The sequence below is a fragment of the Hirundo rustica genome, chromosome 11, assembly GCF_015227805.2.
Source record: "Hirundo rustica isolate bHirRus1 chromosome 11, bHirRus1.pri.v3, whole genome shotgun sequence".
Lineage (NCBI taxonomy): Eukaryota > Metazoa > Chordata > Aves > Passeriformes > Hirundinidae > Hirundo > Hirundo rustica.
The window spans coordinates 13,852,879-13,868,158 of NC_053460.1; the positions used below are offsets into that span (position 1 = coordinate 13,852,879).

The window sequence follows — 15,280 nt, forward strand, 5'->3', positions numbered from 1 at the left end:
ACGCCTCGAAAGGCACCGCGATGTTTCACCTTGGTGAGAAAGAACACATCTTCGCACTGTAAACCCTGAGGAGTCCCTGAATTCATTGTGCCTATTTAGAGGAAAAATAATTGAAACATCTAAATATGGGAACTTCCATAGTCATTACTTTATGGTTATATAGTTACTCATCCACCAATGTCCCCAAGTCTTTCTCCCCAGGAATAGTCTTGGTCTATTCTCTGCCCAGCCTGTACCACCTGTGCAGAATCTGGCTCTTGGCTTTGTTCAAATGCATGGGGTTGGCCAAGAGGCCCCTTTCAGCCTGTGAAAATCCACTGGATGGATGGTTTCCCTTCCCTACACTTAAGTACTTAACATGTGCCAGTTTAAAGACACTTTATTTACAAACACACTTTTCTCTGAGAGCCTGATACTGCCGTTAAGTTTTTGGGAGGGTTTCAGATATTTAACTGTAAATTCGTAGGTAATTGTGATAGATGACAACTATATGGGTATGGTTAAACAACTATGCCCAGTATAATGGTTAAATTCTGACAGCAGTCAACAGAAGGCTCTTGGGGACTAAGCCATTCTCTTCTTGGGGTTATGAGGGGCAAGGGATGGTTTCAGCGGACCTGCAGAAGCTCCTACTCCGGTCATGCGGGGATGGTTTGTGCTGTTGGTGTGCTCGGGGCCGCGGGCACGGTGCTGCTGCAGAGCAAGCGGTGTTCGGGCAGCGAGCACGGGCCGGCTCTGCCGGGGGAGCTGCTGCCTCGCCTCGTCGGAAATCCAAGGCGGCCCTCCCGTGGCCGCTGCTCGGAGCGATTGCTGTGGCTTTGATCCCATCGCCACTTACTGTCACAGCTCGAAACACACGGAGCGGCCTCAGGAGAAGCGCTGGGACGTGACACAGACCCGTGTTTTACATCTTGATCGGGTGCTTTCTGTGTACAAACCGGACAGGGCTGAAAATAAAGTGGGGCTGCCCGGCGCTCCAGAGAATTCCGTTCTGTTAGTCGTGGGCTGGGGTTTTAATTCGTTGATTTACTGTTGATTTTTTTCCCTTTATTTTTTAATTTTTTGTTGGGGGTGCTGATTGTTGGGTGCTTTTACATTTTTTGCGGCTTGGCCGCTCCTTCTCTCCCGGAGCCAGGCTGTGTGTGGGACCCGCGCCCGCCGGCAGGGCCGCCCGTAGCCGCGGGCCCGCAGCGGTTCGCGCGGTGTGTTGAGTTGGGTCGGGTTATGATGCTGGGTTGGGCCGGAGGCGGTGGCTCCGGCCGTTCCCGCCCCGCTCCAGAGCCAAGCACGGGGCGGCAGCGGCGGCTGAGGGCTCCGCGCGCCAACGGCCGCCGCGCCCGGCAGCCAATCAGAGCTGGGCGTTGCCCGCCGCGAGCCAATGAGGGCGCGGCGCTGGCGCGCGGCGGCCGCCGGGCGGTTTGAAGCCGAGCGGGCGGAATGGCGGAGCTGTGGCCGCCGGGAGCGCGGGGGGACGGCGGCGACTCGCCGGCAGCAGGCTCCGGCCCGCGGGACCCCGCCGAGCAGGCCGAGGGTACGGGCTGCGCGTGCCTGCGGGCAGGGAGGGCGCGGGGGGCCGGGAGGGCAGCCCGGCCCGCTCCCGGCGCTCGGGCGGTGCCCGCGGGATGCGGCTGGACGGTGTGGACACGAGGGGCGGACAGGTCAGGCCGTGCTGTCCGGGCCCGGGGGCCGCGCCCCGGGCGGGGTAACGCCCGCTTGGCTGGATGTCCCTTGCTGCCGGCCGGCCCCGCAGCCGCGCCCTGCCTCGGGGCGTGGGCACCGGGCTGGAAACGAGAGAAGCGTAGGGATGGCTCTGGAAATCAACACTAATTTTTCTTTTACTCGTGAATTTCTGGTGTGTTTCTCAGTGCCTACCTACGGGCGCTGAAATGGGCGTCCTGGAACGTATGTGGGTTTGAAACGCTTCACCAAGGGTAATTTAAGACGTGCTGTAGAAGGCAGGTTCATGATAGACCTTGGGCTGAACGGGAGTTCTTTGGGAACAGGAGTGAGTGAGTTAGTGAGTAGCTGAAGTGACAGCTCGTGGGGTTTGCTTTACTCCCGTTCCCCTTCCCAGAAGTGCGACGGGAAGATGCCGAGAGTGACTGGAGTGCTGACTCTTGGAGTGACTATGGCAGTCGTGACAAACCAGGGACTACTTTGGGCAGGACTGTGCCAGACGGGAACGTGCTTTTTCCGGATATTTTTCACACCGATCATCTTTTGTTTTATGAGCGATTTAGAGCTTACCAGGATTACATCTTGGGTAAGTAATTTTTTCATGGTGTTAGTTTTCTTGTAGTAACTAAACAATTTGGTTTAAGTGGAGCCAATTGCATATATTAATGGGGGCTGGAAAAGATACAGTGTCCTGCCATCACTTATGTTTTAACCTCAGCTGCTCTAGCTGGTGGACCAGGAGGCAGTAATTTTGATATAAGTAAATAAAATATGAATGATGCAAAGACAGAGCTGCTAATAAGTAGTGGATTCTGTGCCTTGCTTTAGCTGGTCTTCCTAAGATTTTTTTGTGTATTGTGAATCTGTTTAAGATAAGGCACAGGTTATGTGTTTAATACCACTGGCACTGAAACCTTCAGTGTCTGGAAGGCTGAGTCCTGGATATCTTTCAGAGGAGCACAAACCAGCAAAAGTGCTGATGGTTATCATGAGCTTACCAGAATGAAGTCCAGCTTTAGAGGTGGGAGAGGAACATTTCAGTTGTGTTGACTTCAATTTTTCAGTATTTTGGAGGACTTTTCTTCCATTCCTTGCATAAATGTAGTGTCTTCAATTTGTTTTTAGCTGATTGCAAAGCTTCTGAGGTGAAGCGGTTCATAGCTGAGTACCTGGAGAAGGTCCTTGAGCCCTCTGGCTGGCAGGCGATCTGGCGTACTGATGTGTTTGAGGTCCTTGTTGGGGTGAGTGGATCGCTGCTGCTCAGGCATTTGTTCACTTAGCATAATTTACCTCTCTAACAGACTTTTCAAAGTCTCTCAGTGTCCAGGTCATACATCTGTGTTGCAAATCTTGGATGTTCAAACTTGCAGTTCCATCATGTGGTTGAGGAGGGATAAACTTTGTGGCTCCTCAGCTCTTTTCTGCCCAGTTAGTGACAAAATGGCTTTCACTGGCCCAGACTATCTCTTTGGATTGTTTGTATCCTATGGGCACTTTGGAAAATCAGCCACAAAGGAGTCCCAAAGGGCTGTGAGGTATTGATTTGAGTCTGATATTGCTTTTGCCATTTTAAAAAAAAAACAACACAAGGAGGTGGAGGGGGGAGAAGCAACTTACTGGCCTTGTTATGAGCATTATGAGGGATTTGAGTGAAGGTTTAGATGTGGAGAAGGCTCTCTAGCTGTGGGGTTGTGAGAAGCTGGGTAACTTCAGCTGCTGAGATGGCCTTGGCTGTACAGTGCTGTTTGTGTGAGGTCAGTTGGGACACACATGGCCCTGACTAAGGCACATCACATTCCCCTCCCTCAGCTGGATCTGCGGTTCTGAGGGATTTCGGAGCTGTTTGTTCCCGCAGGTGGTTGGTGTGAATTTCCCGGCCCTGAAGGCAGTTGTGCAGCTCAGTGAGCCGTTCCTGTGCGAGTCCCAGGACAGCAGCTTTACCCTGGAGTGCATGCAGGAGCTCCTGGAGCTGAAGGAACATCAGATCCTGCTGCAGGAGCTGTGGGTGGTGTATGATGAGTCAGGAGAGTTTGACCAGACAGCACTAGCCATAGAGCATGTCAGGTAGGACAACTGCACCCTGCTGCTACCCAGTGGGTCCTGTCGTGAGTTCTTGGGCCATGCTGGCAGCTCCACAAGCCAAGCTTTCTTAAGTAAATCTGATGCCTGGTGCTCTGAGGAGACTGTTTTCCCTCTCTCTTTCACCCCAGAGTTCCTTGGACTGTATCCCTTGTAGGCTAGTACACTGTTCTTTCCTTTCAATAACATTTTGGTGGATTTTTTTTTTTTTTTTTTTTTTGGTCCTATTCTTCTTTCTGCATCTAAATTTACTCTTTATTCTTTAGGTGTCTCTACACATATTTTCTTTTGTTTTTCTTCTTTATTATCTGTCTCTTTTCCACCTCTGTTTCTTTCAGGCATTACAAGCTGTTTGAAACCTCTCTACAAATAGGCTGTAAGACTGGACAAAAAAAGGAATTACCTACATTAGTAGAAAGAAAGCTTAGCTGAAGGGTGATTGGCCAAAACCAAACAACCAACAAGCCTCAGAATCTGAAGAGTATCAGTCTTGCTTTTCAAATCTGGGTTTTAGCTGTTCACTTCCTTTTGAGGAAGTAGGACACAGATTATTATGAATTTTGAGCTTAGACACAAAATAAAACTTTGCAGGTAAGCAACAGGCAGGAAAGATGACTTTGTGTGTACTGAGCAGCTTACAGGACAGTAACATGAATTTAGATAGAGGTGAATTCTCAAACTGGTTACATTGTGTTTCCAGTGCTGTTGACTCTGCTCTCCTCTGTATGAGTTAACACTTTGCTTCCAAAGGTTCTTCTACCGCTGCATCTGGAGGACGTGGGACGAGGAGGAGGAGGATGAATTTGATTACTTCGTGCGATGTGTTGAGCCCCGACTGAGACTGTGAGTGCAACACCTTTGCTGTTCTTAGGGCAGAACCATTAGGTATAAAAAGCCCCTGTTGATTTGTAAACCAAAGCAAGTTTGTTCTAACAGCATTCACTGTCTGCTGGTCAAAATCTTGTATGGAAAGAGAACACATCTGAGGCTGCCATTTGATTTCTGAGCCTTGGTGTTCCATCAGGTGGTGCCCCAAACTCAGCAATAGTCATCCTCACGCTGGTGCGAGTTGTAATCCTAACAAAAGCTGGCATGGGATGCTCCATTCTTTATCTCTGGGCATAAAAGAAAAACTACAACAGAGCTGAATGTAAACAAAACCTCATAAACTGATCATGAGGTGTGTGTATCTTTCTTAGCTTTTCTAATAATGGCTTAGATATTATCTTCTAAATTGTTACTCTTTTTTTTTTCTTTTTTTTATCGCTGTGCTTACGCATTTTATTTAGGGTGAGTTTCTGATAGTTGTAGACAATATTTTAAGGTGGGTGGGCAGCTGTTTAGAAAGTAAAGTGTTTGTGTCTGTTACGATTTTCTGGTTTTGCTGCTTTCAAATGAAATGGAGCATGGAGTTGATGTAGACTGCAGAGCGCCTTGACTCAAGTACTGATGCAGAACTCCTCAGGTTCTGTCCAGTCTCGTGTTCGGTTTTTGAGGATTGTGAATGTGCCGTGTGTTGACCCCTTGCTCTGAATTGCAGGCACTATGACATCCTGGAACACCGGGTGCCTTCTGGGCTGGTAGCTGAATACCAGAACTTCCTGTCTCAATGTGAAGAGCTTTATGAGAAATTTTTAAATGTGAGAAACAGCATATCAAGCAATGATTCGGACTCAGAAGCAGAAAACGTTTCCATGGTGGAAGGACTAAAATTGTATGACAAAGTGGAGCACTTAAAACAAAAGCTAAAACTAATTGAGAATCCTCTGCTGAGGTAACTGGAGGGTTTATGCAGGGAGGGGGCTCCTAAGGGAATCACAGAACTCAGAGGACGTGCTTACTGAGAAGAGCTGCTGGCTCTGTTGCTCTTGTTGCAGGTACGTGTTTGGTTACCAAAAATACGGCAGCCTGCAGGCTAAAGGACTGAGACCAACAGGTGCCAAGGTCATTCACGTTGTGCCCTGGACCATGACAGCAAGTCTGCTCCAGCTGTTGGCAAGGGACAAACTTTGCCCAGAATCTTGTGAAGATGTAGAAATACAGGTGCAGTAGCAGGAATTTTCTGTCTGCTAATGGCTTTTCCTCTCAAGAAACAGTGTGGAAGAATAAGTTAGCATGAGCTAGGTACTACAGCGGTGGGATTGTTTTGGGGGAAAAAAAAAAAATCACTGTCATTTAAACAGTAAGTGGTAAAATTGGATGATTCAGATAATTTCTTTTAATTCATTTGTGTTGAGTACTCTATACAAGCAGCTTCCTATGTGTAGGAAGTGAGATGAACCTGTAATAATTGTACAATGAACCACTGTTAAGGCATGACACTTGAATTTAGTTTTGAAATGCTCATGTCTCTTGATGCTGCTGATGATCTAGAGTTTGAAGGAAGAAGTGTAGTTTTCTCACTTTGGTACTGCACAGGAAATACATTTATTTTAGGAGCAGTCATGTTTAGTTTTGTTGAATTCAGACAAGACTTGCTACTTCAGCAGTTAAGAAGAGGTTGAATTCCTTGGACCCAAATGAAATACAGGTTTGCTGTATCCTGATTATGTTCGTGAATTACAGATTGCTGAAATGGAGCCATGGGGAAGGTCTTGGAGTAACTTCTAGGCTATAAATCTGAGTTTCTGACTGCAACTGAAAAAGTGCTCTTATTATGCTTACCCTGGAATTTGCTGGGAAGCAATAAATGTGTAGTTTTTATGTACTATTTGTTATCCTTCAATATGGAATCCCTCAGAAGGGTATCAGCCTGCCCTCTTTATCAAGGAAAAGGGTCATGTGAACACTATTTACCACTCTGGTACCTGAACTCTGTTTGGGGATGACTTATACCAGGAGCAAACAAAACAGTGTTCAGACCAACTCTGATCTACTTACTGAGTTGTTTGGTTTTTATTTTCTTTACCTTCTGTCATCTATTTCTTCATGGCGAGTCGCACAGTTGAAGTGTTGGCCTGGAACCAAGGCCGTTGTGAAATTTGTTTTGGGGTGCATGTGCTCCTTGATCTGTGTGTGCCACAGTTTTCTCCTGGGGGGAATGGGCATGACACAAACATCAAAGTAATGTGTTAAGGCTGGTTTTGTCTGCAGAGGGCTACAATTCTTGAATTCAAAGTAGAAATTTTGTATTATTAGTGCCATTGAAAGGGGTTCTTTTAAGCAAAAGCAGCAACATTTAATTGAAAGCAAGCTCTACAGGCATAAATGCATCCATTTTTACAGCATCCTTTAGGATTGTATTTTTTCTTTTGCAGTTCCACCGTGATCCACTGGCGGCTGTAAATGCCTGTTATGAAGGAGACAGAGTCATCATCTGTCCTGGCCATTATTTTGTCGATGGCGTGTTCTCCATTGCTGATTCAGTAGAGCTAGAAGGTAGAGGGTTTGCTAGTCTAAAGGTCCCCAGACAAGTAAATGGAATGTCTTAAGCTAGCTCTGTGTAAGGATTTACTCTTTTCAGAGTTTACCAGGAGCATTTGCTTTTTTCTTCAAAGTATTCTTGTTTCTGCTGTAGAGCTGTGCCTCATGCAGGGTGGAGTGAGCTGTTTCATCACCCACAGTGCAGATAAACTGCAGATTTTGCAGATTAATAACAGATCCATCATTTCCTCCTATTTGTCTGCATAAGTGGTGGTTATATAGAGAGGATTCAACAGAAACCCAAGGGACTTGATGGTTGTAATAGTGAAAAAAGCGAAGTAATTCTGAGAGGCTTCTACTACCTTAGGAGTACTTGAGAAATGTCCTTGTTACTCTGTGTGTCTGAATGTGCCTCAGGGGCAGGCTGTGAGCCCCACTGCTGCTCCAGCCACAGGGAGTGCAGGGGAAGGAGCCCCAGGAGGTGCTGTTGGGATTTACTGACGGCACTCGGAGCATCTCGGTGCTGGGGGAGCAGGAGCTGCCAGCCTGGCTCTGCAGTGTGATGCGTGCGGGTGGAGGAGGGAACTTTGGATTAACACTTCTTTTTTTTCTGCAGAAACAGACACAACAGATGTGATTTTAGGATTTTTCTTGCAAAATATTTGTGTTTTAAATACTTCTGCTTTGCCTAGGATATGTTGCTATCTCTCCCTCACCATTCTTGATTTCTCAGTGTATCCCTTTGCTTTAGGCAGGCACACACTGTTGTAGTGTTACAGTCTGTTTATCACTGGGGCTTCTGCAGCTGTTCAGATACTTATTTAGTTGCATTTTTCTCTTGTCAAAGCTTCTTAATGAGAAGAAGGCTGTGAGTTTAATTTCCTGCTGTTCTGGACTTTATTTTTCTCGCCCTTCTTGTTTTATGAGTCATTTTCTTTCTTGCCCATCTCCCATGTGTGTTTGATTTATACAGACACACACTGTGATAACCAGTGCACCTGCAGGACAAGGGACCTCGATAAAGTGCTTTATTTATCTCAAGAATGACATTGTTCTAAAATTGTGTGTGGTGCTATTTATTGCTTTTCTAGCTTTGAGGAAACTGAAATACAAATGGTGCAGTAGCACACATTAAGGATGAGCTGCTCTATTTTAAGAAGCAAGGCATATAAATATATATTTTTAGAACAAACCATGCTCTGAATAACAAGTACTTGTCAGGTATTTAATCTTCTTATAAGGACTCCTGTTAGATAAGGTATTATAGCAGAAGGAGCAGCCAGGAACATTTGAAGTAGGAGCATCAAGACAAACTTTGCTGGCATTAATCTGAGCTGGTTGATTTGGTGGCTTTTTTGGGATGGAGGGTTGACTCATGAAAGATATGTCACTTTGCTTAGTAGGGCTTCTATTTTTTTCCCAGCCAATGTACAGTCAGTACTAAGGCTGAAATTATGAAGATTATTAAATCAGGGATAGATAAAAACTTACAGGAACTAAATAAGGTTAAAGCAGTAGCAGCTGCAGGAAGCGATGATAAAGATAACTTCCATGCCTGTCCAAAAGGTGTTGCAGAGGCACCTAAGAACTGCCCTCTGCTTGTGCCATAGTTGTTCCAGCTGGCTGGGAACCTGCATCATCAGCCCTTCTCTGTCTGTGCTCAGGGGCAGTGGATGACAGTGGCCTTTGGCTGCTGTGGGGCCCCTCAGGCTCAGCACAGCCCTGCTGGGAGTGAGCACCACTGGGCAGCAGGTGAATCTTGCTTCACACCAGAGGTGAAGTGTAAAGCAAGCTAAAGGCACAGTTAGAAAACTGCAGGCACTCTGCAGGACAAACATTGCTGAATCACCTGCTTTGAATAATAGCATCTTTCTGTAGTGGTGAGAAGTTAAACTTCTACTGTCCTGTGGTGCTCTCTTTTTACATCCTGGAATTGCCCCATGCCACCTCCTCTTCAGGGGTGACCATAAATCAGTAGCAGTGGGAAAAGATTTCTAGGTACTATCATGTGTTGAAGTATCAATCACTTAACTTTGCGTTGAATTGCCTGTCTTTAAAACTTTCTGCCAACTCTTGTTCAAAGGTTTTTATTTTAATTTTGTTTTTAACCTTTCTACTTGCATGTGGCAGTATGTATTTATTTATGTACTTGGTTAAAACCTGGCATCCTGCTCGGGCACTTCTTACCTGTGTGTGCTTTCAGAAAATGATAGGACTCGTGCTGCTTTAATGGATGTTGCATTATTGCTTTCCTTATCATGATTCTTGTCAGTGACACGCAATAAAAGCTTTACATGCTCATAAATTTTCCTGTAAGTGCTTAAATGCTGACAACTGTGGATGGCTTAGTAAATCAATGTTGGCATGTGCTTGTGAAAGCTGCTTTTTAAACTGAATTAATCTGGAAGCCTGTGAAACACAGGAACACTGAATTTCCCCCCAAATTCTGTGTAAACAGGGAAGCTGAATGAAGCATGCTAACAATATCTAGCCCTTTGCACTTTTTTCCCCTCATGTTCTGTTGTGACTGTTTTTTGCTCTGTGTTCTTTGGAACCTCTGCCTGCTGTAGTGAACTTCTGTCCTGTGAGAGCAGGCTGGAGATGCCCGTGTGTCTTCAATTCCTGCATCCCCCCAGTGCTGTTGGTAACTTTTGGGAGTGAGAACTTTGGCCTTGGCAAATGTGAGCTGAGTTATCCATTTGTTCAACTTTCTCAGATAACTTGGCATTTTGTTGTGTGCCATTCAAGTAAGGTAACTTTTGAATTTATTTGGGAGTGCCTGTACCTTGGCACAGAGGGGATGTGAGGTGTTGCCTGGCCACTTGTTGAAAATTCTGTTTTTAAGGTATTAAAACATCAAGCTTTAAACTTCTGTCATTGATTTAAATGCCTGTTATGTACTGAGCACCTCACTGTCACCAGATATTCTCTGAGCTTGCATCTTTCACCTCTGCTCTTAGGCTATGGCCTGCCAGATGATGTCGTGATAGAAAAACAAGGGAAAGGAGACAACTTCTTTGACTGTACAGGAGCCAATATAAAGATCTCCAATTTGAAGTTAGTGCAGCATGATGCTGTGGAGGGGATTTTAAGTAAGTGTAAAAGCATCTTGACCTTTTTGTGACTCTTTCATAATTAGTGTTAGAATTAAAGCTGGGACCCAGTGTTGCAGTTTAACCATATATCGTAGAGAGGAGCCTTACAGGTATACATACTGAGTTTTCCCCCTCTTTTTTTAACTTGTTTTTAATGTGGACATCAAAATAACTTCTGTTTGTACTTTCAAGCTGTTGTGGCTCTTATGCTTTATTCTTCTACTGGTTAAAGATCATTAACTTGATCATTGTTCTGCTGCTAAGGCAGCCTGACTCTTGAGTGCAGCACAGCCTGTGTCAGGCTGCCTGGAGAAGGAAACAATTCCTTCCACAGAAAAGCCCCCGTGGCAATACTGAGCTGTAGCTGACCCCAGGCAGTGCTCCCCTGAGGAACAGCATATGCTGTGGGAGTGCTGTAGAACTTTGTTTCCACCATCTTCAAACTGACACTCAACTAAATCTAAGTTGTATTAGAGTAGTTTATTGGCTGTGGCTTTGTCTTTGCAGAAGATGCCAACTAATATTTTTCCTCAACAGACATTTGGGTTTTAAACATGTTAAAATGTTTATTAACACTCATATGCATGTATTTAGTATCTCCTGAATCCAGAAGTCTCTTAGGAATGTAATGAAAATAATTATTGCTGTCATAAAAAAAGGAGTCAAAAAACCTCTAAGACAAATCTCCAACCAGTGCTCCCTTGCAGCAGCGTCTCTGCTTAGACCAGAAAGACAGCACGAGTTCAAACCACTCATGAGAAAATGAGTGAATTGAACCTGAAATGGATAAACTGAGAGTATCACACTGCAAAGCTGCTGCAAGGCTGTCATGTCTGTCTTTAGTAGGGGTTTGTCTTTGCAGAACTGTTTCATCCAGCAATACTTGTTTCTGTGTATGCAGATGTCCATCATGGGAAAACCACACTGGAGAATTGTGTGTTACAGTGTGAAACCACTGGAATAACAGTGAGGACAGCCGCTGAGCTACTGATGAGAAACTCAGATCTCTATGGGGCAAAGGTACACACTCAATCTAACTCTGGCTTATTTCCTAATTTAGAAGAAAGTTTTCTCTTTGGAAATAGTTCAGGCAGTCACAGGGTGGCTTCCGTTACTCTGGAGAGAACAAATTAATTTTGGACAGCTACGTGTAACTGAATCAAGATTAGTCCCAGGGGTCGTGTAGCCTCTTACAAACCTAGTGAATGTCTCAGGCTGATTTGTGTGTGATGATAGCAAAGTGAAGCAGTAACAGGGGGCATCAGTGAAATAATCATTGCTGCATAGCTGATTCCTGTCCTGCAGTACTTTAAAGTGATTTTCTGATTTCTCTACCCATAATTAGTTTTCTCATTTCCATTTGTTCTGCAAGCAAAATGCCCTTTTTGGACACCTTTGATTCTTACAGAGGGATGATAAACACAAAAATGGATTCTGCTTTGGATATTTTGAAGTGTGATGGCCTTGAGATATTGAGGGATGACTAAAGCACAAGCAAGTAAGGCAAGGCTGTTCAGCTACTCATCACCAGTCCTTCATGGACTGGTGCCCCATGCTGTGGGGCCCCAGCCTTGAGTAATGCTGCCTGAGCTGGTGACAAAGCTGTGAAGCTGGAGGGGTGACACAGTTTTGCATTGTGCAAACTGGTAGATGAACACAAAGCTGCGCATGGAGTAGTCAAGTTCAATGGTAACTGTGTCTAAACTACTTGTGAACTGCTCCCAGCTACAGCTTGTAGGGTTAAAAGTGTGTCTAAACTACTCATGAACTGCTCCCAACTATGTCTTGTAGGGCGCTGGTGTGGAAATCTATCCAGGAAGTGTGTGCACCCTGCTGCACAACGGGATCCACCACTGCAAGGAGGGAATACTGGTCAAGGTCAGTCCCAGGCACAAGGTACTGGTTTGCCAAAAGCTCATCACTGCTACAGTTAGTGCCAATAGGTTTGGGTTGGCTCAACACCCTGCTGTGCTACACTGGAACTCTTATGTGTCACACATGATGCTTGCCTTGGGTTTGCCTTCATCCCTGCTGGATGAACCAGTTCTGCAAGGACGAACCCCTCCTACAGACAGACAGCTTTGCAGTGTGATATTTTCATTTTTATCCACTCCAGCAGTCACCTGGTTTTATTTATCTGCCAGACGGAGAAAATGTCTCCTGTGTAGATAAATAATTAGCTCTAGCTAATACAGAGAACTGATTCTACCTAAAACTAGAAGATTTTTGTGTCCCTTAAGCTGGACATGACATTTTAGATTTCTCTTTTGTTCTGTAGAACTTCTTAGATGAGGATTATGAGGCTCCCACGATAACCATGGTTAATAATATGATCCACAATAATGAAGGATATGGTGTGGTCCTGGTTAGACCAGCGATGCCCTCTGAAATGAAGGATGCTTCAGCACAGGAAACAAAAGGTACTTTTCTTTTCCTAGAAGGAACTCCTAAAACTACTAACTAAGTCTAGTATATCCAGGTTTTTGGATTGCATACTTCCTAACTTGTATTTGAAATTTGTAGCTGTCATGAAGTACTTAACCAAAGAGTGGGATGGGTTGACAGTGTTAAGACTGAAGAAAATGAATTCCAGGACTTTTTAATGATGTGGCTGCTTTGCATGACTGTTGGTGACATTGTGTTTCCTGCCTTAGGGAATACACAGCCTACCCAGGCAGGTGATGACACAGCCTGTGCAGAGGGCTCCCAGCAAGAACCCGGATGTGTAACTGATGAGCTGGAGCTCTGTAAGCGAGCTGAAACTTCTGAACAAACTGAAAGCAACTCTGAAATTGCAAATGTACTTGGGGCTGCTTCTGCGAAGAAGAGCCAAAAACACAAGAAAAGACTGAGTGAACTGGGATTTACAGATGCTGATGACAACTTAATGTCACAGGAAATGTTTGTTTCTGTTGAGGGCAATCAGTTCAAATGGAATGGGAAAGGAAGTTTTGGTATCTTTTTCTTCTGACCTGACTCCTGCTGGCGTTGCGGTAGGATTTGTACGTTATTGATTAGGTCACATGCCAAGAGTTGTGCTATGGTGTTATGTTTTTATTACCCAGGTGTAATCCCTATTAAAGGACTGTGACTAAAAACTCACTTGGTTCTTCTGTCTCATCTTCTCCGTGCTTTAAATCTGCTGGGTGAGCTGCCTTTGCGATGCACAGGGTAGCACTTCTTTCCCTTGCACTTCATTTTAAGCCTGGCTGAGCTCTCGACAATGCCTTGTCTCTGTTTTTAAAATCAGCTTTAGCACCGAAGGGCAGGAAGGGTCAGGTTGCAGGGCCCAGAGTGGGTCATCTGGTCCTGCCTCCCTACTCCAGCAGGGCCATCCCAGAGCTCAGGGCACAGAATTGTGTCCAGGATTGTTGTGGAATGTCCCCAGTGAGGCAGACTCCACACCCTCTGTGGGCAGCCTGTTCAGTGCTCAGTCACTGCACAGCAAAGTTCTTCCTCACGTTCAGGTGGAATTTCCCGAGCATCAGTTCCTGCCTGTTCCTCTTGTGCCACTGCTGAGCCCCAGGAGCAGAGCCTGGTCCATGCACTCAGCAATCCTTATTGTATAAATACACCACAGCACTTGATAAAGGTGGGTGAGTTAGGAGGGGAAATCCCCCTCAGCTCCAGCACTGCAGTAAACAAGAACCATAGACATCTATGGGTCTGTGGGGATTTATTTCCAGCCTAGCTTTTGGGCATCTGGTTCCTCACCACCTCACATCTACAGCTTCTGTACTATTATGCCACCCTTTTCTTCTTTGAGTTCCAAAAGTTTCCCTTATGCTGATGGTGATACAAAAGGCAAGATAAAGGAATAAGGTTTTACAACATTAGATGCTGAATTACAAAGCAGCCTGGGAGCGTGCTGTCCTTTCCCTGCTTCTGGGTGTTGGTGTTTTGAGGGCAGACAGAACTGCTCATTACTTTTGTCTTTTTAAGTACAGAAGAATCTCTTCCTTTTTGACTTGTTTGATATATAGGAAGAAACAGCAGAAACCTTTTGGCCTTAAGATGGGATGACAGGAGGTGTGAAAGCCTCTGTTGTGCATCTCACCAGTTTTCTGGTCTTTGAAGTCATTTCCTTCTGCTCCCTCATTTAGTGGAAATAAACTGTAAACTACAACTGCCTGGAGTATTCCCTGTTCAGATGTCTTGTGTTCCATTTCCATTCTTGGGGGAGGTTTCATAGATGATCATATTTTTCTTTTTGGCATTGTTTCATGTAGTAATAGATTGCTTTTCAGTTGTGAAGTTTTGCATTTTCTTTTGGACATGAAAATGCAAGCCTGTAATTGTCTGATGGCAGATAGATGCTTGATGATTTTAATTAGTATAATTAAAGACAGCAGCTGAATTAGCCAGATTTAAGTTATTTCAATGTATCCATTTATGCGTGGACATTTCATTATGGTAAGTTTTATTCTGCCTTTTGGGCCATGCATACCAAGCTAACTCTTGCTGTTTGCTGAATAGTAAAGTGATATAATAAATTAATCTTTTGGACTTACAAAATTGCAATTTCTTTCAATTCAATAAAGAAATTGTCAAAACCCCCACACAGATGAACATTGATTTTGTTTTTTCCATTAGGTATATGAGGGACTTGCATTTTTACTCCTAATGAAAAATCAATTTCATCGTTTCAATGTAAGGTAACTTTGATCATTCCTACTGTTTGAGGATGTTACTCTGCAGTTTTCAATTTGAACATCATCTGTGTTTATGTTCCTTCCCTGACTGAAGAGTAATTTCAACCAGCCAATAATTATCTTGGTAGTGCTGTTTTAGAATTTTCTTTGACTCTGTTGCTATATTACTGGGAAAACTTGTCTGAGACTTCTCTAATGTTATGGGGAAATTATAATAAAGGCACAGAGGAAATCCTCGCTCTGATAAATGTATATTGTAGCAAATAAAAGCTGTGATAGGAACCTTGATGAGACCAATTAATATGTATAAGACCCCTTTGTTGTGGTGAAATCCACCATTTCTATTCCCAGCCTAATTTCAGGACAAGCTAATGTGGAAAGCAGTCTCAGAAGCCACCTTGAATTGTGTTTCAT

At 44.6% G+C, this 15,280-nt stretch overlaps 1 protein-coding gene across 1 annotated transcript; it reads left to right on the forward strand.

Annotated features, from left to right (window-relative positions):
• The first annotated feature begins 1,409 nt into the window (after positions 1-1,409).
• SHCBP1 (SHC binding and spindle associated 1) lies at positions 1,410-13,316 on the forward strand. Its single transcript, XM_040075231.1, has 13 exons — positions 1,410-1,531; positions 2,075-2,263; positions 2,803-2,918; positions 3,533-3,741; positions 4,507-4,599; positions 5,297-5,530; positions 5,634-5,799; positions 7,014-7,134; positions 10,080-10,211; positions 11,116-11,234; positions 12,006-12,092; positions 12,493-12,634; positions 12,869-13,316. The coding sequence occupies exons 1-13, from the start codon at positions 1,438-1,440 to the stop codon at positions 13,183-13,185; spliced, it is 2,019 nt and encodes a 672-aa protein (XP_039931165.1). The 5' UTR covers positions 1,410-1,437; the 3' UTR covers positions 13,186-13,316.
• Positions 13,317-15,280: the final 1,964 nt, after the last annotated feature.

Coding starts and splice junctions, on each gene's coding strand:
- SHCBP1 (XM_040075231.1), top strand. CDS start 1,438: ATGGCGGAGCTGTGGCCGCCGGGAGCGCGGGGGGACGGCGGCGACTCG. Junction 2,919..3,532: donor TGTTTGAGGTCCTTGTTGGG/GTGAGTGGATCG, acceptor TTGTTCCCGCAG/GTGGTTGGTGTGAATTTCCC. Junction 12,635..12,868: donor TTCAGCACAGGAAACAAAAG/GTACTTTTCTTT, acceptor TTCCTGCCTTAG/GGAATACACAGCCTACCCAG.